Genomic DNA, 26,041 nt, shown 5'->3' on the forward strand with positions numbered 1-26,041 from the left:
AGATTGACAAGGCAGCAGGAGGCTCCAACCAGAAAATTACTTCACAGTAGTTTAATAAGGAGGAGTTTTTTTAGGATTATCCTAAGTGAGAGACTGAGTAAGTGCTGCTTGACTCAGAGCCCTAGGTGAAACTATAGGTTTGCTCTTAGGGGCACAGGAAGCAAAACAAGATGGGGAAAAAAAAAAAGTGAAGGGTCACAGGCATAAAAAGTTACTTCTGTATCCACTGGCTTTGGATCTCCCCCTCATCTGCTTGCAATACGCATGAGTTCAATTAAGCTGGTAGTACAGCAATAAAAAAAGGACAGCTGAAGACTTAAGTTTGCTTGTGCAGTAAATTCTGCTTTAAGTAATTTCCAGCTTGTACACAAGCTATTTAGACTGGTTGCTGCTGAACAGAATCCTGGATATTCTGTAGCTTGTGCTGATACAGTTCTAGCAGAGCAACCTAATCCTGCTAGTGTTTTGTTACTGACAAATCAAAGCAGAGTGCTAAAAGGAGGTAATTAGCAAATGCCTTTCCAAAGGCTGAAATAGCACTTGGATTTGTTTGCTTATGGCTTTCTTACTGTATCCTTTATGCAAGGAATGAGACTGAAGTCATAGGATGTTGGGATTATTTGGGTGACACTAAAGGTACGAGAGCGCTTGTGGACCAGATGGGATGGTGAGCTCTTTGTGGGAAAACTCTGCTCTCTGTGTGTACTGCGTAGGAAACTTCGGTGCTTAAGATGAAGCTGTAAACCTACTATGGGAGTCAGCTACATGTCTACCCCTTCATGGATTTTTTTCTTTCTCTTTAGTGACAGAACCAGGGTTAATTAAATGATATGCATGCCTTGCTGCTGTAGGGTGTCTCTGTTCAGACACCATAAAAAAAAAAAATAGTCTAGCTTTGTGTCAAGTTTCTTCTAGCTTCAGTTTGTGCAGTTATTGTGCCTGAGTATTACTTTGATTCTCATGTTCAGGGGGACCTGACATCAGCAAGATGATCCGGTTTGAACACACCGGGTAGACCAAGTGTCAGGCTAGAGCAGGCTGCAAAGTTGGACCAAAGATTTCAAGTTCCAAGTACATTTTGACTTGAATTAAACAGACTATTAATAAAATAAACCTGGCAGCAAATCCTCTGGCAACTGTAATCAAACACAGCCCTATGACAGTCTCAGCTGCAGCGGCACTACCAAGAAAAAAAGCAAAAAGTGGTTGAAGGGTCTTGTGTATTGAAAGCTTCTCTTGTTTCCTGAAGTTTCATAATGAAAGATACTCCCTCAATAAAATCAGAAAGCAAAAGCTTAGTAGCTGTTTTTTGTGCGGGCCTGGTAAAGGATGTTGACGGCTTCCAGAAAAGTGACTTGATTTTATTTTTCAGGAGCTTTATTTTAACTACTAGATGAGGATTTGGAGATAAGTCTTCAGAGAAACACAGGCAGGTCTGTACTGGGATAGTTCAGCACCTGCCATGCAAAGGCATTGTGCTTACATGGCCCAACTGGTAGCCCAGGCTGAGGAACCTGGGCGTTGGTCACTGTGCGAGGCAGCAGGCACACTGTGTTCTTGGCTGCCATTTTGTGTTTAGTGACGTTTGTCTATCTAGAGTTTATCCTGGGAAATTCCACATCTTTAAACCAGATATTTAGGAGCAGGAAACTTTTAAAGAATCACGATCTGAAACCCTGGTTTTGAGTCCGTTGTTAGGAAATTTTGGTTTTATTTGAATATGCAGATTTTCTCTTTGGAAACCCACTTGTACAGAGATGAGCCAAGATAAGCTTTGTGCGCCAGTTTGTGCAGTCTAATAATTGGTGTTTGTAAAGGCAAATGAGTGTGACTGACATCCAGTGGTGGATACACTTGAGCCACATGCATCTTGTGGGAAGGACACTCAGAGACAAGCCAAGTTGTAAGGTGTGTTGGGTGTATACTGTGCTTTTTCCTCATACAAAAGTTTGAATATGCCTTTCCTGACTACTTTGAAAGAACTATTTTAAAATATATTCATGCTGAATATTTAAAATATTGCTGATATATTGCAAGATACTTGTGCATAACCATGAGGAAAAGGATAAGCTATGAAATTTGTACTTGGGTTTGTAATGGGTAACAACAGAGCTGCGTTGTGAGCTTTCTTGTGACTTTAGTTATAAAGGCCTGGGCTTTTCCCTTCCAACTTGCACAGCCCATAGGCCGCCTTCCTTTCCTTCCCAAATGTGTCTCAAATTCACAACTGTGAAAGAGTCGCAGTGTCTTGCGTTGGGGACTGGGCTCTCTTAAACTTGTGGCTACAAAGTTATAGCCTGAGTTTCCTTCAGCTTTTATTTTCAGGAAGGCTGCCTGGTAGCTGCCTGCCTCAAGAGCTGTATTTAGGGTGGCAGCACCAGATCAGTAATGACTTTTTCTTGAAGGAAGAGCTATTGTCCTAACAAAAGAGCTAAGCAAATTGTCCAGCAAGAACCTTTGTAAATGCAAATTTCCCCTCAGGAGTTTTCTATCCTAATATTAGTTTAGGATTGTTATGAATAAAGTGTTTTTTGTTTCCTTTGCAGGTGCCTTGGTAACCAGACAGCTTTGGAGGAGAAGAACATGCTTGGCTTACTGATCACTGGTGAATTGATGTCATCCCAGTGTCCACATGTGAAAGAAAAAGTAGTTTTCTGCCTTGACTTCAGGTAAGTGCCTGTTATATACCGTACCTCACTTGCCAAGCTTTGGGGGAATCTAGGAAAATGACAGTGCATGTCTGAAATTAATTTGCAAAAAGACAGTGGTGAATTTTGGTCATGTGCAAGACATGAGGTACTGTTGCTTTTGTGACACCCCTTTAGGTGCTCTTGGATCAGAGGAACACCATTCAGCTTACCTGAGGGGCCACAGCCCCTTTCTGGAGTCTGATGTGTCATCAGATACAGATACCATACAGACAGGGTGATCTGTAGCCAGGAATGCATGCTGCTGAAAAGCACAAGCTTCCTCCGTAACCTGAGATAAAAGCACTGTTGAGTGCTGAGAAACATGGAGCCTGTAGTTTCTTGGCAGTTGGACTAGATGACTAGACATTGTAGGACCCTTCCAACTGAACTATTCTGATGATAGGGCTGCCATGGTTCCTTAACTGTCTAAGAGCAAAGACACCAATACATCCTTCCTGTGGCTACTGATCCAGCTAGGCAGGTCAGACCACATTTTGCTCAGGAGACAGGTGGGGAAAACATTGATCCCAAGCTGGCAGTTGTTCTATCACAGGATTAATAATGCTTCATTATTATTATGAAGGCATGCCTGGCAGCTAAATGAACTCGAGACTTGTGGAGTAGTCAATGGAGGACACCTAGGAAAGGTGAGAACACAGCAGTCAGATTATGGTGCTTCCTCAGAGTGTTTTTTAAACTTCCAGTTATTTTTAGTTAGGAAATTCTTGGATGACAAAGGTGAAATCATCATATTTAAGAGCTCTATGTGGAATTTTCTTCCAGAAAAGTGATTATTCCCTTTAAATGTGCAAAATATTTGCCATTTTACATACCTTGCAGCAAGGACTCCTATACCTTACCTGTATATTATATGACATGATCTTCTTGTGCTTGTTTTAAACCTGCCGCTCTTGTTTGATGTCCCCTAGTTATTGTATGAGAAGAAACAGTGAATAGTGTTTTCCTGTTCACTTTTACTACTCCGCACATTACTGTCTAGACCCCCATCCCTTCCTCCATACCTTTTTCAGATTGCAAAATCCTGGTCGATTTAGGCATCCTGTGCATGGAGGCTCCTTTGTTCCTTTGATCAGCTGTGCTGCTGCTTTCGGACTTGTTAGGGTTCCTCTGTATCGGCTTTGAGATGGGCAAATGGACCAGAATTTAACACACTATTTGGGATACAGGTGTAACGTGGATTAGTGTTGTGATACAAGTTTGTTCCCTTTTTGCTTTTTTGTTCTGTTTACAAGTAGTTTCTAGCGTTCCTCTTGTTTTTTTGACTGCTCCTGAGTTGATATTGTCATAGGAGACTGTGCCTCAATCTTATTCCTGAGAAGAATAACCAACTCGATGCCTGACACTTAGTAGATAAGGGTAGGGCTGTGTTTTCTGTATGTGTCACTTCATCCTTTTTCATTCCAAAGTTCATCTGTTTTTTTATTACATAGTATCTCAATATTATGAGATGTTTCTGCAGCATGTTGTAGTTTTTCTCTTTACTGTCATGGGTGGACAGTTATCACTGGACGATTGTCATCTCAATATTTCTTTTTTCCAGACCATTTATGAATATAGCAGAGATTCCTGTGAGGTAGTGACCTGGCTTCACAAAAGGCATTATCATTTATTATTGTGTTTCCTTTCGAGCGGTTTTCCATCTCAAGCCTTCATATTCCATGGCAGCTCAGATCTTTTAAGAAGCTTTTGTGACAGATCTTTTTTAATTTCTTTTGTAAATCCAAGCAGATGTTATCAATCAGATTTGGCTCATGCACCAGCTGTTGGCCTTCTCAGGAATTGAGGTAGGTTTGCAAGGCAGCACTTAGCTTTTCAAAAGCTGTGATGATTCTACCCCATACAGCATATTTACAGAAATACCTGGTACTTTTATTACTTAGCTGCTTGTGCTAATGTGGCCATTTTTGTATATCATGCTACACTGTCAAATGTTCCCCATGCTTTTAGAATGCTTTTTTGGAAAGATTTCCCTTGGTTTTCTGGCAATAAAGTAGTGTTGGGTGAGAGGCTGCATACCATCATCGATAATGCAGTTTTTCCATCCTTTGCCCTGGTTGAGTGCTACCTGATCTTGGTCACTTTGTTGTTGGCTTTCCCCCAGTTTCTTATACTTTGCTCCCCAAAAATATCAGCTAGATGGTTGTGGTATATTTCTGCCTAACTTCTGGCTTGGGTTTTTTTGTTGTTTTTTCAGTTTGTGCCTGAGTTTACAACCGTTTCTTTTTTTTTTTTTTTCAGCTTTTCTGAAGTATGCTTTCTTGCTCCTAATAGTTTTGGGGTTTTTTAATACCATTATTTTTAGCTTTAGGCTTCCTCAAGGCTTTTTTTTGTCTTTGACAGGCAGGATGCATTTGCTCTGAGACAAACATGGTGTCTTGAAAGAATCTCTCTCTCTCCAGAAAAACATGTAGTTCTTTAACGTTCCCCTTTTAGGTTCATTGATTTTTCTACTTTTGTGTGGTTCCTGTCTTTGCAATTGAGCAGTAGTTGATCTTCTGGCTTTAGGGGCCTGTAGAAATGCTGAATCTGATGCTGATATAGTTCAGGTACATGGCAGAAATATGATAAACCAATTGTGTGTACTGGTCAGGACTGAATCAAGAGTTGCTTCCCATTTTGTGGGTTTCCTAGCTGCCTGCTCCTGAAACTGTTATTCACAGCGTCTAGAAATCTAGTATTATCTGAGTGGTCAGTGTAAAGGCTTCACATTTTACTTCAGAGTAATGAAAATAATTGGAAATAATAGTTCCCTGGGATTTCCACATTCTATTGCCTTCCTGCCACCATGTTTCCTTTATACTTGCTGTGTCCATGTCCTTGTTTAAGGTAAGCATTCTGGGTCTGTGCCATCATTATCTTCTTGGAGAATTCTGTGAAACATGAAAAGCATTGGTTTGGCTTTCTGTCACTGTATCCTGTTCATATCAGATTTTTTTTTTACTACTTTTGTTTACTATTTGACTTTTGTCAACTTCTATCCTCTTCTTTACCTGAGATTGCAGTATCTACCATAGGATTCAGAACAGTGCATCCTGTGTGCACCAGTTTGCTTTCTCCTACTTGTCAGTTTGAAATGTCTGTATGATCTTCCTGATGTGAAGTGCAGATCCCATTTCCCTCTCAGTTCAGGTGGAATCATGCATTCAGACTTTGCCTCCTCACCATCTGTGTTACAATGGGGATCCTGGTCTTTAGCATCCTATGTTCTGCCTCCAGAATATCTCTTCTTTCTTTTATGTGGTACCCAGGTGGACCACAATCCCTGCCTCCTTCCCAGTGTTTCCCAGCTGGACCAGGCTTTTTTTGAAGTTTGTCAGTGTAGCACCAGCAGACACATTGGTACCCTGTCTCCAGAATCAGGAGCCAAACCTGTTAGGTACCTGGTAACTGAATCACTGGTGGCTATTGCCTGTCCCTTTTTCTCAGCTGGGGTTTCTGCCCCAGGGAAGTGTTGTCAGTACAAGAAGATATACAGACACCTTGTGCAGAGAGGGGACCGTTGGCCAGAATTATTGCAGCCTGAATTGGTTTGGTGCCTTCTTGCCATGAAACTATGGCTGGAAGAGCTTCACAGTGCCCTAAAAAAGCCTCCTCAGCTTAACCTCTTTCCTTAAGCATCGATAGGATTTTTGCCTATAGGTGAGACTGTTCAGAGATTGCCATGAAGCCTCTGTCATGCATTTTCCACCCGTGCCACTATCAAGTTGCAAGAAAGGGCTCTATCTTTGAGGATTGTGGGCTGCCTGGAATGCGTACATCTTTGCACCACCTACACATGCTTCAGGTAATCATATGATACTTTGTACTTTACCCTTGGAAATTGTCACCCTCTAGCTAGGCTTCTGACTGCATTTCTCTTGCACATCTGGACTGACTCAATAGAAGTGTTCCTGTATAGGATGGCAATGCAGCTTCCAGTTAAAAGTATTGAGAAGCAATTATGTTATGTGCATCATTAGCAACTGTATTCATTGTGTTTCATAACAAATTATGCTGAGGCATTGGCTGAATCCAAATTATGAGAAGCTGAGGCTTATCTTTAGCCTACGTTTCATTCAAAAGAAGCTGGCCTTTCCAGAAAGGCAGTCTTCCTGTTACTTGGCTATGGACTTCACATGAGGTGGAAGCAAGAGCTCCAGCCCTGTAAGACGTATTTGCATCAGTGTGTTACTAAGCTGGTGATCCCTGAGCTGTAGAGGGGTCAAATGAAGGTCATTAAGGTGGAGGAAAAGAGTCCCTAGACATTAGAAACTTTATTGCAGCAAAGCAAAGAAAACACGTGTCACACATGTATCTTCTTGTGATGTTCTGTCTTCTTTATTTGCCTTCTGAAACAAATCTGTGTCTAAGGCTATGTGGGCATATATATCTTCTAGTAAGTTTGGTGGAACTGAGAAAACTTAAAATTTAAAAAAGGGTTCCCAAGAAAAGATTGAGAAATGCTACTCTAGGTTAGAGTTTGTGCTTGTGTTAATTGACTTGCCAGTTAACTTGCTGTAATTAGCACAAGTAGAAATGCTGATCGGTACAACCTGCAAATATTTGTATCACAATGACCTAGAAGAATTTTTCCAGGACACAAATGTGTGTGTGGCTAGGTGGTCACAATTAAAATCAACGTCTGAGTAGTTAAAGAAGAATGACAAACTTGAATGTAGCTGTTGTTATGGGGGCAAGTTCTTGTCTGGTCAAATGACCGATTTCAGGGGAGTTAAGAGGCGCATGCCACTGAATCTACATCAGTTTATGTCAGCTCCATATCTGGTCTGGGACTGAACATTGTCTCTTTAGAACATGCAAATTTTCTGCATTGGACTTGCCCATAACTTCTGATTTGTTTCCAGTTATACCAAAGAAGGAAATAAACTCTGCGTCCTTGCAAAATTTTCATGGCTCTTCTGATTTGGGGTGTTGCAGGGTGTAGTTAATGTTCTGAAAAGGCTTTGGGATTCCTGGATGAAAGGTGTGATGAAAGAAGTGTATTGTTATTGTTTTAGGGGAGGAATCATGCTACTGGGTAAGCCTCTGTCACTGAGACTTGCTGGACTTGTTTGTTCTGACATGCCTATGACTCCTTTCTTTCCTAATTCGGGAGATAAAGCCTCAAGTCTATGCTGAGATGCTGCACAGTGCGTTGTGGCGTTCGGGACAGTGCATCGCCCAGACAGAAGAGCTTCTTGCTGACCTCTCGGTGGTACCCAGAGGTGAGTGCTGCAGCCTTCTGACTTGCTTCTTGATAGTTTGGGCAGCATGGCTACATCACGCGTAGATTTATAGGGCAGTTTGAGCTTTGACTGAGGGCGTGGGGAGAATGGCACTAGCTCTGAGCTTACTTCTGATTTGAGCTGCCTTCCATGCATCAGTAACTCTTCTGATATTTTACCCTTTCTCCTCAACTGAAATGCATTTGTTTTCCAAGAATTCCTCAGCTCCTCTACAGCATGGTATGGTGACAAATTGAGGTGGCCTATAGCCACCGAAGGTTGCATAGGGGAGCAGGTGAGAGTCATCTCACTGCACCCTGACTCTGATCTGCCGTTTGTGCTAGTGCGGTTAGAATGTGTTGCAGTTGCAACCGCTCAGGTAATAGCGTGGTACAAGAGGGTCAGCGGAGTAAAGTAGGTAAAAGTAGCTTCTTGTGCTCTTGTTTATTTTCACGGGCTTTGTATGCAGCCAGTGAAGTGTTAATCTGTGCCGAATCAGCTTGAAAACACACCAAATCTGGCACCAGACTATTTCACCCACCCTGCTTTGAAATGAAAATCAAACTGAAAACCCAGAAAGACTATAACTGCTTGTTTGGTGTCTCGCTTCTGGAGTAGATTTCAACCAGTCAAAGCGGGATGAAGGGAGGCAGGCAGAGCTATTTTCAAAGGCTGAAAAGCAGAGATCTACGGCTATATTCTGGGACTGCCAAACTAACAGAATAAGATACTTGTCTATGACCAATGCAGCTGGAAGTGGAAATCTGAGAGGAAAGATGATGTAGAAGTTGCAGAACCTTATCCTAAACTGATTTCAATCAGTGGCCATGTACTTGAAATTTCCTTTACACTGGGATGGCCTCTCACGTGTTCCTGCAGATTGTAAAGTCCTTATGTAGTGAGTAGCCCTCCTAGTTCTATTAAAGCTTATTTTAGAATGTGGGAGTCTTCCTGAGGATGTTGGCTGTGGCAGTCAACTGTAGAAAGATGCATTATTGATGAAGGGTATTTCAGTTGTCAGCATTACAGTTATGTCCCACAGACTGTTGTAGTAGTATGGGGGGCTAGCTCTATCCCAACAATTAAAGAGCTCATAACCTCCAAAAAGCTCTGTGCAAAATGGATGAGAGAGTAAGGAACAACAAACCTTTTGTGCTGATTGCAAAGGTGATCAAATAATCAGGGAAGCCTGTATGAGCAGCATTTTGGCATCATGGATGTAGTTACTGGTAAACTCAGAGCTAACACATCCTAGGACTGAACGCTGAATCTTGATGCAAATGACAGCAGTATTTGGAGCTGTTGTCTTTGTCCAGCTGAAGTGTGCTCCTGGGAAGCAGCAAGACCTTGCTAGAATTGGATGGTTAAGGGGAGGAGCTCAATTAGTAAGTGGCAAATAAATTAGTGATGCTTTATCTGACTGCAGAGGGGTGGCATGCAGCACCTACTGTTTTTGTGGGATGTTCGAGGGTGTGGGGAGATCAAGCTGATTCAGCATGACACATAGAAGAACACACACATTTTGTTTCCCTCAGCAGATCCCTTCAATGTTTGGAAGTCTTCCACTGTATCAGAATTGCTTTGGGAGATACCAAACATTGAGTGATTGAGGCTGGTAGGTAACTGACTTAATCCAAACAAGGGTCATGCAGTACTTAGGCAGGCACTGCCCAAAGTAGTAAAGGTTGTTGTCCCATTCTCTTAGAAGTGTGTGTCCTGAGTATGCCACAAGAGCGGAGATGTGTTAGGTTGGTGTGATTGTTTGTGGCAAAGGTGGGAGTGGAATTAGCATGTCTTGCTTCATGGCCCTGTGCTTTTGCTACAGGACTCCTGGACTAAGCCAGATGTATTTCAGTTGCTGCCATTCCCAATCACCCTGCCAAGGTAGATAGCTTCAGGGACCTAGTCTGGATTTTCAAATTGCACTCACCAGGCCAGCAGATTAGTCTGTTCAGTTGTCTTGTGAAAGGTCCCATTTCTAGGAAGAGTGAGTGTAGGGATGTGCCTGAATCCATCTTTGAATGGAAAAACTGTTCATGGCTATAAATGTGGAGAGACCTTCATCAGCAGATGTGCCACCCAAGCTCTGCCACCGGCTCTTCTGAGAGTATTGAAATATCAGGGAGCAGGGTATAATAATAAAAAAATAATAATAAATTTATTATAGGAAGGCAGCAGCAGATCAGATAGCAGAGGTTGCATGTTTTCTTCTATGCAGAGCGTGGCAAAACACCTTCAGTAAACAGCTGGTGCCAGAAAACATGGGTTAGATTCATCTATTTTGATAATGCACAGTAGCTCAACTGAAGAGCTCAATATAGTGAATCAAATCCTGTCAGGCAGAGGTGGGAGCTGAGCTTTCATCACTTGCATTGTGAATGAAGACAGTAACCTTTTAGGGAGTTTGGTACAGGATGAGAGAGGAAAAACAGCATGTGTATTGTGCTTGTCTTTTGCTTTGGGGTAAATGGAAAATTGGAAGGTACAGAATTCATTTGGGGTTGATCAGAAATCCAACCTGAGATCTCATCCGTCTTCTCCTTGGTTTTACAAGGAAGACTGGACAATTTTAGCTCTGTAAAATTTCAGTACAATTCTTCTTCCTAATGTGCCAATAACTATTAACGTAGTTTTATTTCTTGCTGTATTTCACTTACTAAAATATCCTGTATCAAGGCTTGATTTAATATATCTCTCTCTAAACACAGCTCTACTGTGTTTAAAATAACTTAATTCTATATAAACATAGCTATTTCCAAAATAGTTCCTTTGGATGAATTTTTTTTTAGTATGGAATAACTTTTAGTGATCAAAACACATTCTTTGGCTCGGAGCCAAGGTGTGTGAACGAGGAGACTTAATGGTTTGCATTTCCAGACCCAAGTGAACTGTGATATGAAATTGTCAGATGCTGCTGTCTCCATTGATTGTCTTGGGCTCCTTGGGAATGAAGTGTGTTTTAAATGAGAAGAGGGATTGCTGGAGGAGTTCTAATGTTCATCCATAGTATTGCCAAGATAAGCAGTTTTGTACTGAACTGAAGGATCTGGGGTTTGAAACTTCTCACTAATTCGCTACAGACTGAAAGCTGCCAGACACAGACTGTGAGGAGGTCTCCCGGTGGAGTCCGGCTTCTGATCTCTTGTTAAAGTTTGCTCTTGAGGAATGAAAGTTATCCTCATCCATGCTGGAGGATGAATGCATACCTGAATTCCTCTGTCTGCCCCCTGAGAGTTAATTCACAGTTTACTGGAGTTTGGGCAATAAAAAAATCAAAGTGTGTGGTATAAAGAAGAAAGAAATGTGAGGCTGTACAAAACACCTGACTCTGCAAGGCATCTACATGGACAGCTGTGGTGTTGGGGGTCTTCTGAGGAGAACACCTATCTATTAAGCAGTGCCTCTTTGCCACAAAAAGAAAGAAAGGATGCATCTATGGTTGAAGGCGATGAGATCATCTCTGCCTCTGCATTCATCAGCACTGCAGAGGATCAATTTTTCTCTGGCCAGTGAGTGTTGCTGGGTGGAGCAGAGTTTTCTTGGTTATTAGAGTGCAGAGAAGACCATACAGAAGTCTGATTCCTAAACAGGGGGATCCACCTGCCACTGAACCATTTAACTACGGAGATGGATGTCCCAGGACAAGAATCCCTGTCAGGTGGTTATTCTGGTAGAGCATTACAACCCTGCCCTCAATGGCACAATAGCAAAAAGGCTAGGGGGGTGAAGGAGCTAGTTGGAGGTGTAATGTGGGCTGTCCAGGGAGGTGGTGGAGTCACCATCCCTGGAGGTGTTCAAGGAATGTGTGGACGTGGCACTGCGGGACATGGTTTAGTGGACGTGGTGGTGTTGGGTTGATGGTTGGACTTGATGATCTTACAGGTCTTTTCCAACCTTTGTGATTCTGTGATTAATGACTGAATGCATTGAGTGGATATAACCTGAACAAGAACTTTCACTAAACATCCTAGTAGGTCTCAGCAGAGGCAGGTTCAAAACCAGACCTAGTTGTGAGTGTGTTTTGTTTTGTGAACACAGACCCTAGCAGGACAGTGGCAAAGGCTAGAACTCCTGGGCACTACTGGAAATACATGCTGCTGCAATACAAGCAATACACATTTCGTGTTCCCTGCACTCGGGCTGTTCTTCAAAGAGTAAAGGATAGCTGATTTTGGGCCAAACAAGACCATCTGTTCCCTGCATTCATGCTGATTCCTGAAATGGGCGGCAAAAGATTACATATTTCCTAAAAAGCTGAAAAGAGGCGAGTTTTTCTTTCCCAACCTGTCTGCACAACTGATGACTAGCATGTCTGCTGATAAAATAGATTAAAAAAAACAAAAATAGGGGCTGCTGAGCTGGGTCCTGCATACAGACATCACAGCTGAAGGATACATACTGGCAATTGTACACTGTGGGATGTGATGAGACTTGGTGCTTCCATTACACAGGATATTTTTTTCCTGTTTGGGTACTTACCTTAGCAAGATGGAAGCTGAGAGCATCCTGCTAAAGGGAGGAAACTGTTTTAGGTTTGAAGAGGTATTTCTGCTTTAATTTGTATATCCTATACAAATTAATTTTAAACTTTTAAAAAAATTTAAAAAGCTTTTAATTTGTATATACTATATACAAAGTAATTACCAATATGAATGTAGAAATACATGGAAGTGCTTCCTTTAAACTGTTTTCTTAAAAAAATTTAAAATTAAATCAGTATCAGAAGTGGAGGAGGTTTTTATTCTTCATCTCCCATGTTTCCATTTTCCCCCAGCACTCTAGCAGTTCCTAAGGTATCTGTTTCCCCTTGCAAGTCTGCGTGACCTGTGGAGAGCAAGCAGTTCTGAAATGTTGGAGGAGAAAGGGGTCTTTGCTGCCAGTGTTTATTGATGTAGCTGATATTTGCAAGAAAAGGAAATAGAGACTGATTGAAATGGAGGACAGTGCTGCCTGTCAGAGCACAAGTCCCACAGGCAGCGAGACGCTTGTTTCTCAAGTGTGAGTCTTAAGCTTTTGTAGCTTAGGCATAAGGCCATGTCTTGAGGAAATCTGTCTGTATACAGTTCAAGAAAGCTGGTGGTTATGAAACAAGAGTACTGTTGCCTCAGTATCTGCAGAGTCAGCCGTCAGGGCTGTGCCGCATGTTTTCTGTGTCAAGAGCAATGGAGGGATGTTGCTCTGATTGCCGTTCAAGTGGAAGCACATTGGGGTGGGGACAGCTGAAGCACAGGGAACCAGTCTGATCAAGGCTGATGGCATGGGCTCAGGCTGGAGAGCAAAAGCTCTCCAGTGAGGACAGCAAAGTCAGATGCTAAAGCAGAATCTTTAAAACATGAGAGGTGGCTGGCTAAGGAGGGGCAGAGGCATATTGCCATAGTGGGCTGTTCTGGTTAGCCAAGGGGCTTGCCCTCCAGGGCAGTAATTGGCTGCCCATGAGGTATGCTGCAGTTCCCTGAGCTGGGACTGTGAAAGACTGCAAGCTGCGAGATGAGGATGGGAATGCTCCATGGCAGGCTGCAGCATGTTAAAGAAACTGAGGCAGGACAGTCCCACTGGTCTGAAGTTTTTATCTGAATCTCTGCATTTGTTAAACCCTCAGGGGTGACGGGTAGCGTATACAATGAAGGTCTACATAGCAAGAAGTCAAGGCCTCCGTGGAACCACTTGAGCTCTAGTGTGTACATATTATGAGCTTACTGCAACTTGCAGTTTCCAAAGAAAGTAATCTTGGCCACCCCAGGCTTTCAGACTCCTACCAACTGCCCTACAGTCTGTTTTGCAGAGCCTTGCTGTCAGGGCACTGAGCCAGTCTAGTGGGGAGACAGCTAGATTTGGGGAAAACTTGGCCCGTGCATTGCCAGAACATAACTTTGCCCCAATAAAGCAGGCACAACAGAAGGAGAGGTACTAGGCTTCTCTGTAGCATGTGATTCTGAAGCAGAAGGCTTGATCCTGGTCACCCGTCCTGTGTGTTTTGGTAACACTAAGCTGCTGCTTGTGACCACCTGCAGTGTGGCACTGGCTGAAGCTACCCTGTTTAACTTTTTCTTTGCAGTATGCCACCTGTTAGAGTGGGCCAAAACTTGCCTGCTCCTCTTCTTAAGCAATGAACTAGGATACCTGCCAGCACTCTCACTAGCCAAAAACAAGCTTTTATGTGAGGAGATTCAACTCTGAGTTGCTTCCAACTTCTCTGTCACTTGCTGAGCGCACCCCGCACTGTATGCAGACCTCTCAGCTGTTTCCTCTGTGGCTCTATCCTTTTTTTCTTTTCTGGTTTGCCTTGCTTACCATTTCTTCCTTGTAGCTTTGCTCAGCTTTTTTGCTCTTGGGCAGAGTGTATAAGCCCATTCTGTTCTCCCACCACTTTGCTGTTTTTTGCTGTCTTGGATTTGTGCATCATACCCTTGCCTTCGCTGCTCATCTGCCCCCTCAGCTCATTTCCTAAGATGGAGCCTCTGCTCCTGCTCTCCTTTGACTGTGACGACTTCTTTGCCACCTTGTAGTCAGAAAACCTGCAAAGACTTCCTCTCTCTGCCTGCCTTTCTGCTCCTTCCTGCCCCTATTTTCTCAGAAGTTGCTCAGAAATGCCTGTACCATAGGCCTGAAAAGGGGAAAACAGCGTTTACTATGTCTGGTCCACAGTGATACAAAGGTGGATCAGTGGGTGTAAAACAGCATGGTGACTAGCCAGCTGAGTCCCTCCTCCCCAGAGCTGGCTGCTGCCATTTGTCACTCCAGGCACCTTTGAGAGATTATCCCATGTGTTTTCCTGATACCCTGTGCTAATGCCAACCATGATGTAGAGACTCAGTGCGTGGCATGACAGCAATTACTACGTTGTGCGCTGTGGAATTATTTGGGATCTGAAATAATTGTGCTTAAGGCTTTGCATCATCCTACAACAAAGCTACTGAAGACATGCGCAAAAATGCAGTTTTCCTAATGTTCTCTTGCTTAATGCTGCACAGAAGGACGTAAGTGGAGGAGAAAGGCGTATGTGCCTTTGTCCATGTGTGAGTCAAGTTCCCAACCCTTTTACAGGTCTGCTGTTGGCTTTCAGCGAGTCACTAAGTCTGGGTCTTGTTGCCATATCACGTTTACACGTGAGTAGCTATTTCTCTCACCTCTGACAGACTGTCTGGCAGGAGACAGGATGCGGTCTCTTACAACGTATGTGTGGTTTTGGTGCAATAAAACCCAAACCCTGTAGGGGATCAATAAATGTTACTACTCATACCAACTAAAAATAACTCAAAGCTGTATGTTATACGGCATCTCTAGTAGCCTAGGGTATCCTTGGTGCAGAAGTTACTTCATCAGTCATGAATTACTACATTTATGTTCAATTTAAGCACCTGTGTGGGCAGTCAGCTGCATTTGAAATCTGTGTAATATTTCTTGATTGGAAATTGTCTCTAGTAGCAATACCTGCACAACTCTAGGCTTTTCTCAGGGGTGCCTGTGAGGCAATGGAGGCAAGTTAGAACACAGGAAATTCTGATTAAATACAAAGAAAAAGCTTTTGCCATGAGGGTGGTCAGAGACTGGACCAGGACTGCTGAGAGGCTGGGGGATCTCTGTTCTTGGAAATACTAAAAACTTCACTGGACAAAGCCTGGAGCAACCTGCTGTAGCGCGACCTGGTTTGAGGAGAAGGTCAGACCCGCAGGGTCCAGAGGTCCTTCCCAACCTACCTATGATTTGGCTCAGGATGCGCTATTGTCTTCATTGTAATACAGCTGAATTTCTCCATGTTGTTTTCTTCAATGCAGATAGTGATCCAGATGGACAGAGCAACGAAGCGTATAGAGCCATGGAAGATAGCAATCATCGTTGTGTCGGTGATAGTAGGCTTAGCCCTCATCATTGGCTTGATTACATTTTTATTGTGCCATGGTAAGTGCATCACTCCTTTTGTTGTCACAAGGCTTCAGGAATCTGTTGTGTTTCACTTGCTACTGTGGTCTTGCCTGATGATTTAGGTATACAATTCACCCCGGTATAGAATCCACATGAGAACTTACTAGACCCTATTCAAGATCTGAATTGACTAGAAAACCTGCAAGAATACTTAGAATGCCATTTACTTGAAGTAGTGATTTAAGTTTTGTCCCTCTCTTTCTTTCTTGTCTTGCCCTGGTGCTTCCACTGGTGTCCATGGTTACACAGAAGACTGCTAGCCTTTGATTAAGTCAGGGGTGTGTCTAGTACTCAGGCTATTTATAGTAAGTTTGGTCTTGAACAGAGTTTTTGCAGCAACTGAACCTGGCACCTCTAGCTGAGGATATTCCAGAAAGAGAAAGTGCAGAGGTTCAGGCTTTTTAGAGCCCAGGAGTCAGTCCCCATTGCCAAGGGCCCAGTTTCAGTAGCAGATGAATGAAGCCGAGCCATTCCATTCCGTCTCTGATATATCAGTGTGAGGGGTTTTGAAATGCCTTCCTTCTGGGATGAAACTAATGGTGTTGCTGTCACAGCTCACTGAGAGTCGATGAGGCTGTGGCTCGCATCAGGACACTAGACAGAGCAGTGGTAGAGCTACAGCTTAGCTTTGCTTTTTGCTAACCCGGCATTATGGGACCCCTCTCTACCGATCACTCAAGAGCCAGATTTTAAACTTAACCTGACTGCTGACTGGATGCAAACAGCTCTGGGCCACCTGCCTCTCAGAGGGGCAGGGACATGCCAGAGTGCAGCTAGGGAGGAGTCAGAAGGACATATGTGGGCTTTTGTGTCTCGTGTTGTGCTCACCTCAGGCTGATGAGAAGATGGTGCCCAGAGAAATGTTGTAGTGGGTGTAATTTAGAGCTACCTGGAATGGTCCTCAAAGTAGAAATGAGGCCCTAACTTGGTCCGTGGAGCAACAAGATGGTCCAGAGCGCCCTTTTCCCAAAGTGCTACTAAAGCTGTAATGCCACAGCTGACAGGGTCACATCCAGAGCCTGGGAGCCTTACTTGTGCCATGGTCTGTGAGGTGCTGTGCATGTCTGAATTGTACTGAAGGAGATCAGCCACCTTTCCTTTTCTTCTCTGTAGATCAGGACCGATATTACAATGCATCTTTCCTAATCACCAATGTCAAGTACGACCCTCAGTACGAAAGGCAAACCACAGAAGTGTTCAGGCACCTGAGCCAAGAGATTGAAAACATGGTAAGCTAAGATGTTTCTCTGTTTCTGCCTGATCTATGGTGAAGAGTCCTGTGATTGGAAATACAAAGTCAGAGGTGATTGTGCCTCATCCTTATGCTGCTGGCCTTACCTTTCAAACCTTGCTGTAGTGGGTTAAAGATGCATTGCTGACTGTGTGTGAGCAGGTGGTAAGCACAGGTGCTGTCTGTTCCAGCAGCCCTGTGGTGGAACAGGCACCCACAGAGCAGAAGGGACAGCAAAATCAGCCAACTCAGCTGTTCATTTTGGTTCTGTACCCTCTGAAAATTTAGCAGTAGCTTTGGTGTAGAGGAGGAGCTCTGAAGGAATTTTCTTGTGTTTCGGCGGCTCACGAGACTGTTATCTTGCGAGCATGTACATATTACATATGTGTATTTTAACACACTCTTTTCCCTTAACAGGTATCTGCAGCATTCAAGGGGTCCTTTCTAAGTAAAAGGTACATCAGATCCCATGTTGTCAGTCTAAGGTAAGTAATGTGAAGGTCAGGAATAAGCAGGGATGTGATAAATATCCTCTCTTCCCACCCCTTGACCATATGGAGCGTGCCTGGTTGCTTATGCTTGGATTACACCAGCAGGATGACTAAGTTTTGGCTGGTTGTTGCTCTCCCTCAGTGGTCACAACACTGAGGGCTCAGTTACCTTCAGAGGTCAGCAAGGAAGAGAAATTTGGCCTTCTACTTCTGCAGATTGATTACTTGAACACCAGTTATTTGTAGCTGTGATGCAGTAACTGAATTACTAGGTGATCCCAGTCTTCACTACTAGTTAAGGGCTTGAGAGATGCAGAGTCAGCCCTTTATTTCACCTAGTGCTTCCTGTGGAAGCTCAGACTGGTGTTTACCCCTCTACGTGGTGTACAGCAGGAGGTGACTATTCTCCCTTTACTGAAAAGCTCTGAAGGAATAAATGATTCCACCGTGAGATACCTGGATGCAGAGTTGAAGGAAGGAGGCAAGTGGGCCATACAGATATAAAGGTCCAGTGTGAAAGCTTTTAAGTCTTTCCGCTCTCTGCAGTAATTAGGTATTGCTCTCACCTACAAGAGCCATCGCTCCTCTCCTTCACATTACTTTGGTTTGAGTTGTATTTCTGTGAGGCTCAATTCTGCTGTGCAATATTTTTCCCTAGACAGCAAAGAATGCCAGACTTCCCACGAGTGTCCTTCACAGCACTTCTGGGCTTTCTTGCCTTTACCTGTCTCTAGATGGAATGAGTAATTTCCTTAAACTGTTCTACATTGTTTTCTGCTGCTTGTTTCTTCCACAAGCCTCCCATACTGTCTATTAACGGAAATGACAGAACTTGGAAGCTAGACTTTAAGCAACCTCTTCAGACCTTTTAGGTTGACCAAACAGTATATCTCTTCCAAGCTTGTTTTCACTACAGATACCTTGTTGTGCAGCTAGGCCCTGGACCAGCTTAGCTACATCTCTGCTGTCTTTCCCTCTAGGCTTCAGCTGGTTTTCCTTTAGACTGTTAGTCTAAGATACTGGGCCCAATATTTTATACTGACAGTAAGTGATCATGCCTTGCTCTGATAACTCAAACTGTTGAGATTTTTGTCTCTAGATACAATGGAGCTAACTGGCCAATAAACCGACAAATGACTTAAATGGAATGAAATGCCAAAAGACCTTTTTAACTTCTGTGGCTCTAAACTGGGTCTTTTGAATGGCTGTTAGGAATGGCCTGTTGGGTATCTGTGGAAGGGTTTTAACTTGCTGTATTGTTCCTACTGCGATCTGTGTCCTACTGACTGAGCTGTGCAGAGGCCAAAGGGAGTGATCCCTCCTCCTCAGCTGTACTGCTTATAACAGTTCCCAGAAAATTCCCTCTGATCATTGTTGTAGTGAGAACCAAGCCTTTTGCTGCCTGCTGACATGTCATCATCTTCCTTTACTTGTGCACAGCCATGCTATTTGTTCTATAGATTCTGTGCAGAAGGCAGACGGTGCAAAACAGAACAAAGAGGATTAGTGGGCAAAGAGAGAATGACACCACTTTGTTTTTGTTGGTTTGCAGCCCAGATCCTGGTGGAGTGCTTGCATCTGTTGTTCTGGTATTTAAATTTGCCTCGGCTGACAGTAAGGCAACAAGCTGGGGTCATGTCAACCGTGTGTTACGCGGAAGGCTGAAAACAAGCTCCACGTTCCTGAGCGTTGACCAGTCTACCCTTAGACTCACAGGCAAGTGCCTTAGGTTTGTGTTGTTAGCTTGGAATTTGTTCCTCATACTTTGCTGTTCTTAGTGTAATGAATTTCACTTTAGTATGCAAATACAGGCTATTCTTGTTTTCTTCTTTTGCCTTCTCAAAATTGTGTGTTACGGCTGACAGCCCAGGAACTTGGAAGAAGTAGCATGAAAAGAACTAAAGCATACTGGCACTGATTTATGAGTGTGAGCTCTCCTCTCTGCATCAGAGGCTTTCTCTGTGTGACTGAGCTCTGTCAAATGAGATGGTGTCCCCCCACCGCCCCAATTCATCAAACAAAGACCCATCTTTGTGACAGTGGGTTCACAGATTACTTTAAGGCACACAGTGAATTGGACAAGAACCTGTATCACCAGGTACTGAAATGCAGAGTCCTCAATCTATTAAAAAAAATGCAAGGCTGAGATGGTTCCCTTCCCCACCCCCTGTCATTTCCTTTGTTTATTTGACAGATTGTTGTAGCAAGCATTCATAACAAAACCCTGAGGTTCTCTGGGCAGTAATCTTCTCCCGTGAATCTGTCGCTGGTTACCATCAGAATCTGGCAGAGGGTTTTTTGTAGGAAAGAAATCAGTAGTGTTACAGTTTAGCTCCAGTCAACCCCAGCACTGAGGATTTGTGAAGACTGTTTTGACTGCCTTGCTATACTGAACCTGAACAAACGCATGTAGGCGTTTATATCGTGCACAGCTGCCAGCACATGTAGATGTTACTTGGACCTATTTGCAGTCATCTGTGGCTTTTGTTAGCTTTGAGCTAAGGCAAGAAGGATTGTATCCTTTTAGCCTTACACTTTCAGCAAGGAACAGAGGCTTAATTGAACTTCTCCAACAAAGCAAATTACTTCTTTTACTGTACTGTCACTCCATGCAGCAATGCAAGCCATTTAATTTGTGTTTGCTGGGGAGGGAGGAAGTCTGTGCTAGATCACGTAGCAGTACAAGGTCTACTCACTGTGGTGTTTGCTTTTCATTTCAGAGTTGAATAAGGAAAAGGGAGATAACCTTTTAAACAACTGTAAGTACCAATGTTATATAGAAAAGGTCCAGGGACATGGTGCTATATGTTCTGTGTTTACAAGATTCTTAAACTTTTGAGATGCAATTTGAAGAAATAACTTGTTAAAGATACTACAGCAGTAGACAGTGCATGAGCCAGGGAAGACTTCAGCTCATTTTCTTGCAGTTGGGCTGGCTCTGTAGTGTTTGCAGAATCAGACGTTCTGACTTGGTGGTGGGAAGGACTTGCTTTAATGTTGGCTATGGGAAGTAGGGGCATGTAGATGAGCTGCTGTTAGTGAGCTTTGCACAAGGACTGCAGTTGCTGTGGGCCAAGATTCTTGCTGGAATCCTTCCAAAAACATTTTCCCTCCTGCTCCCTCCTTCCTGCAGAAAGGTTTGGCAATAGCTGTCTGACAGATTTGAGCTAAACCTTGCAATATAAAGGGAAGGGCCAGAGGATGGGAGAGAGAGAAGAGCTGTCCACAGTGAGAGCAAGGCAGTGGCACAGCCCTGGAGAGGGGCAGGTTCTCAGTCCCTCTCTGTGCTCCCCTGTGAGGTCTTAAAGCTCCCCTGGAAACAGTCCCCTGCATGGTCTCAGAGCCTTTGCACATTAGCTTTCCATTTAAATGTACCCTGAGAATTAACTGGTTTGGATCTAACTTTGTTCAGCTGAGTAATACATGACTGTGCTGTTGGCAGAGTGGCTATAAGTAAACTGTTGGAGGAAGAGGGCACTATTTTTTTGTTGCTGTTGTCAAGGCTGACCTGGAGGTGACCTGGCAAAATCCCTTCTTTGTTTCTTAGTTTGTGGGTGGGTTTTTTGTTTGGTTTTGTGTTTTACTGCAAACTAGCCTTCAGCAATTCTGTGATGCTTAAAGCTATACTGACTGTGTTGGTCTTGCCTTTGCTATACAGGTGGGATATTACAAATAATGGGAAGATTGCCTCCACTGAGTTCACAAGTGATGCACAGTGTCTGTCTTGTGCATATTTTGGTGGTGATGTGTGTATTAAAGCTTAGAGCTGCTCTGGTGTGGTTGTTGTTTACGTGGGGGTTCCTCAGTATTTTCACACTCAATTTTTATGAAGTCTTTTGAAAAAAAAAAAAGAAAAAAACAAAACACAAAAGCAAACTAAAGATGTTCTTCTTTTCATACACTACCAAGAGAGGTTTAGTCTTTAGATGAAACTTACATGCCGTTATTATAAAGCTATATGAATATAAACGCTTAGGTTAATTATCAGTGCATGTCTTTGCCTAATTATCTGTGTGTGTACCTGTATGCACAGACACACTAATAGCTCTGTGTGTTACCTTTCCCTCTATACAGCTCTGGTCAAATATTAAACAAAGCAAGGTTTGTAGAGGCAATATTTTTTTAACTAGGTAAACAGTTACAACTGGGGAAAATAAAGAGTGTCCCAGATATACAGCCTTCAGTCCCCATGGGAGTACATATGGGCTTGTGTGTCTGAAAACTGGCTTAATGAAAAAGTAGTGACTCTTCTACCAAACTTCTTTGTTTACCCCACATCTATCCTGAGATGCTTGTAACCATGGCACTTGGTTTCCCTGCTGTTGGAGGCACTGCCTTGGGTGAAGGCTGTCTCTTGACACCCCTGCCCTGTTAGGCCTTTGGCTGCAGCCATGTGGGCCTTTCCCAAAGCAACACCCTGATTTCCCTCAATCAGCTAAAGCAGAACTGCCTTTTCTTTGACAGGCTGTGGAATACGAAGACAGGCATTCTCCTTCACAGGAGTGGAGAGAATAATTGGTGGACAGCGTGCGCGGGACGGGGAATGGCCGTGGCAGGCTAGTATTCAGCTTGATGGGATCCATCGCTGTGGTGCATCAGTGATCAGTAATACGTGGCTGGTGACTGCAGCCCACTGCTTTAGAGGGTAAGTCATCAGCACCATTCTGATTGTACAGGCCTTAGAACTCTTGGGTGCTCTGACCTTTCATTACCCACTAACATCTGTATCTGCTGAAAGATAGTCAAGTTTGGCTTTTCTCTGTCCTGTTAGGCAAACCTGGCCACATTGCCTTTTGATGCTTAAATGGAGAGCTAAGCTCCTTTGAGGATCTTGTTTTGTATGGCTGTGACAGAACCTCAAATATCTTGCAGAGTAAGAGATCCTCGGAGGTGGACTGCCAGCTTTGGAATTCTGCTGAGACCTCCAAAACAGAAAAAATTCGTCCGAAGAATTATCATTCATGAACGATACAATGACTTTGTCCTTCATCATGAATATGATGTGGCTGTTGTGGAACTTGCCTCTGCTATTGAGTTTACGAGTGACGTGCACAGTGTCTGTCTTCCTGAAGCATCTCACATTTTCCCAGAGAACACATCCTGTTTTGTCACAGGTTGGGGAGCTTTGGAGAACGATGGTGAGTCTCTTGCTTTTCCATGCCCTTTCGCACATGTATCTGAGAAGACTGCTGTTAGTTTTATGGGGTTTTTTGTTTATTTTGGGTTCCTTAGACTTGGTGTTTGATAGGTGCACGTGCTAATGATACACTCGTGGACTTAGTTTGCTGCTTTTTTCTGGCTTGGTCAGTAGATTGGAATATGGGGGAAAGACCCTACGGGTTAGCCTTACAGGAGCAAGAGGAGCTTTTTTTATTGCTGCATGCATTGTGCTCGTTAAATGCATTCTGTTCTCTGTTCCCACTGGCCCAGTCCCTCTGGGTTTAGCTCTGACATGAACTTCACCATTTGGCTTTGTCATAGATGTATCATGACAGTTTTTTCATCATTTATTATCTCTTCAGTCATAAACCAGGCTTCAGTTCACCCAATGACTTGAGTGAGCTTCATTCAAATTAGTCCATGTCAGAGAGGTTAGAGATGATGGGACTATAAATCTGCTTATGAGAGTCATTGAACTATATAGGTTGTGTTTCATGGTAGACTCTTGGGGTGTGTAGTGATTGTCCAAAGCTACGTTGCAGTTGACTAGATGGGTCTTTCCAGTGATATCAAGGACATATCTTGTAGGCTGCAGTTGAATTCAACATGAAACATGTACAGAATTCCCTTTGCCCATTATGCTAAAGAGCATCTGGTGAGGATGAAAGATGGAGAAGGGTTATGTTTGGGAAAAAGTGAAGGACTTTAGCAGGGGGGAAAAACCTTTCTTCCTGAGACATTGGGTAGCTCCCTTCATTGCCTGTAATGGCAGAAAAGCTGTAGAAAAATCTGGTTACTCTTAATCCTTGAGTGTTTTAGGTTGCATACATACCCTGTCTGCAAATTCTAATGCTACTTCTCCTTCTAGGCCGTAGTGTTAATCAGCTTCGACAAGCGGAAGTACAAATTATAAGCACTGCAACTTGTAATAGAAGACAAGTCTATGGTGGAGCGATAACGCCTGGAATGTTGTGTGCTGGATACTTGGAGGGGCAGGTGGATGCCTGCCAGGTAAGTCTCTTCACAGGCAATAGTAAAAAGGAAATAGGTGGGATGGGAGGTAATGTTTCCTAGAAACAAAATATACTTCGGGGAATCTTGATTATGTTTATGGGGTTCAGTATCTTGACAGATGTAAATGAAGAGCTTCAAGGCTCATGGGCTGAAGTCTGCACTTTGGTGCTTGGGGTTTATATATAATGCACATATGAGAGAATACAGATGTGAGGGTGTGGAGTGGGAGAGACTGAATTAGACATAGGCCGTCAGCCTCTGTCTTGTCAGTAAACCGTATGGAGGTTGAATTATAGCTGTGGTCTAGAGACAAGTATCTGTCAGTTGTAACAAAACAATTTGAGGCTTGCTGCATTAGCGAGGTGAACACTGTTTACTTTGTTCCTGCGTGTTGACATTTTTCTCCTTAGGGTGACTCTGGTGGGCCACTGGTGCACGCGAACTCCAGAGGAATCTGGTATCTTGTGGGAATAGTGAGCTGGGGAGATGAATGTGGCAAGCCAAATAAACCAGGAGTGTACACGCGAGTGACTTACTATCGAGACTGGATCAACTCCAAAACGGGCATCTGAAACCTGCAGCGTGTTAAGTTTTGTGGGCTGTGTACGGCTATTCCTCTGACACATTCTGCTCTGTGGTTACCCTCTAAACAGCTGCTGGCTTAGTTTGTGGTCATGTGTTAAGTGCCAGCAAGCTCGGAGTAGTCTAGGACTTCAAATTGGTTTGGCCAGCCAGACAGGAACAGACTTGATCCATGTGACAGCTGTTTGTTCAGGAAGTACTCTGTCAAAGGGATAACTGCCTTCATCTATATACAATATCCTGACCTTTTTTTCTCTGTGGACAAATGTCTTGGCCCCTACTTTTATACCCAGGCAAAGCGTTTGAGCCCAAACAATCATTTACCAGCATCCAAGACAAGTTATAATTAAAACATGGCCCGCCCATTTGCTGTGTGCTCCCAAAGCCCCATCTGTCTGTAGACCAGCTACAATCCAGCCTCTGACTCCAAAGCTGCTGCGCTTCTGAATTCTTCTTGAGCTTTTTCCTGCATCGTTCCAGGGAACATACTCCAATGAAGAACAGAAGATGGCTTAGAGAAGTCCTGGTTCCTAATATCACATTGGACTGTTACTTAAGTGAATAGAGAATTTTCCGTTGCTGTGTTGTCCTGAAAAAGGAATCAGTGGAAAACACCAGCTTCTGTCCACCTTCTTTGAACAAGTGTATGTGCGCCCACTCATCGCTTCATATGAACAGCCCCTACCACAGCGTTTGCTGTGAGAGTGATTGCTGGACTTAAGACCAGAAACCGCTTTATGTTCATACCAGTCTGTTGTCATATCAGAGTATTTGGCTGAATTAATTTCCCTTTTTAACTTGCCAGATTGTATTGTTCTGAATAAAAGTCCTTGGCTTTTTGTGCAGGATGGAGGATTGTAACAATCTCAGTATGACCATTGCCAAAAAAACCCCTCTTAAACTGCTTATTCTTGTGAATGCTGTTCTCAAGTCTTTATAATTTACTCTGTGCATCTTCAGCTGCATCCTAAAAAAAAAAAAAGCTTTTGTGTTATGGTGGACATACCTGTCTCCTTCAGAGCAGGTCAGAACTTCTGACTGACCCAGTGATCTTACGTAAAGATCTCTCTCTTCTGTCGGGAAGTAAGAATTGCCTGTATCTCATTACCGGGCCGTAGCTAACTCATTTGATCTCAACCACACATGTCATATTCTCTCTGACTTCATGTTTTCAGGAGCCTATGTTTCTGTCTGCCAGGTAGATCTCAAACACTTTCTACACCCCAGCAGCAGAACAAGCCTGTTCCTGGTGAGGGTGTTTTCCTTGGTGCATCTGCACACTCTTGCCAACACTTTGTATGGATGCTGATCCTGACAACAGCAAGTGCTGTGGTCATGGTTGCTAGATAATGAGCCACTCAATTGCTCTCTTTTCCCTCTATGGTCAGAAGAGAAGGAACGCAGCAAAGGAGATACCAGCCACGCTGCCAAGACTCAGAGCTGGTCCAGTGTGGCAAGCAAGCAAGAATCCTATGCCAGGCTAGAAAAGGCAAACAGCAGGTTTTTGGCATGCTCATGGTTAGAAGATCTGGGAGAAACAGGCCCTCAGTGATTACAGTCTTAGGATCAAAGGGTTGTCCAAACTGAGTACAAGTCAGTTGACATAGTCAATGGCAGTTCAGGGGATCCCCTCTGGACTATGCAGCTTGCTGCAAATGCTACTAAACAGGGTAGCAACGCGTTGAGTTAACGGAAGTATTTTGATTACGCATCCTGTGATCTGGC

At 43.5% G+C, this 26,041-nt stretch overlaps 1 protein-coding gene across 1 annotated transcript; it reads left to right on the forward strand.

Moving 5' to 3' along the window:
• Window positions 1-7,822: 7,822 nt before the first annotated feature.
• Window positions 7,823-24,306, forward strand: LOC104258896 (transmembrane protease serine 11E-like). Its single transcript, XM_059818008.1, has 12 exons — window positions 7,823-7,915; window positions 8,131-8,155; window positions 8,269-8,315; window positions 15,691-15,814; window positions 16,952-17,067; window positions 17,487-17,554; window positions 19,113-19,276; window positions 20,281-20,319; window positions 22,025-22,205; window positions 22,433-22,698; window positions 23,589-23,731; window positions 24,145-24,306. The coding sequence occupies exons 1-12, from the start codon at window positions 7,823-7,825 to the stop codon at window positions 24,304-24,306; spliced, it is 1,428 nt and encodes a 475-aa protein (XP_059673991.1).
• Window positions 24,307-26,041: the final 1,735 nt, after the last annotated feature.

The sequence above is a fragment of the Gavia stellata genome, chromosome 5, assembly GCF_030936135.1.
Source record: "Gavia stellata isolate bGavSte3 chromosome 5, bGavSte3.hap2, whole genome shotgun sequence".
NCBI lineage: Eukaryota > Metazoa > Chordata > Aves > Gaviiformes > Gaviidae > Gavia > Gavia stellata.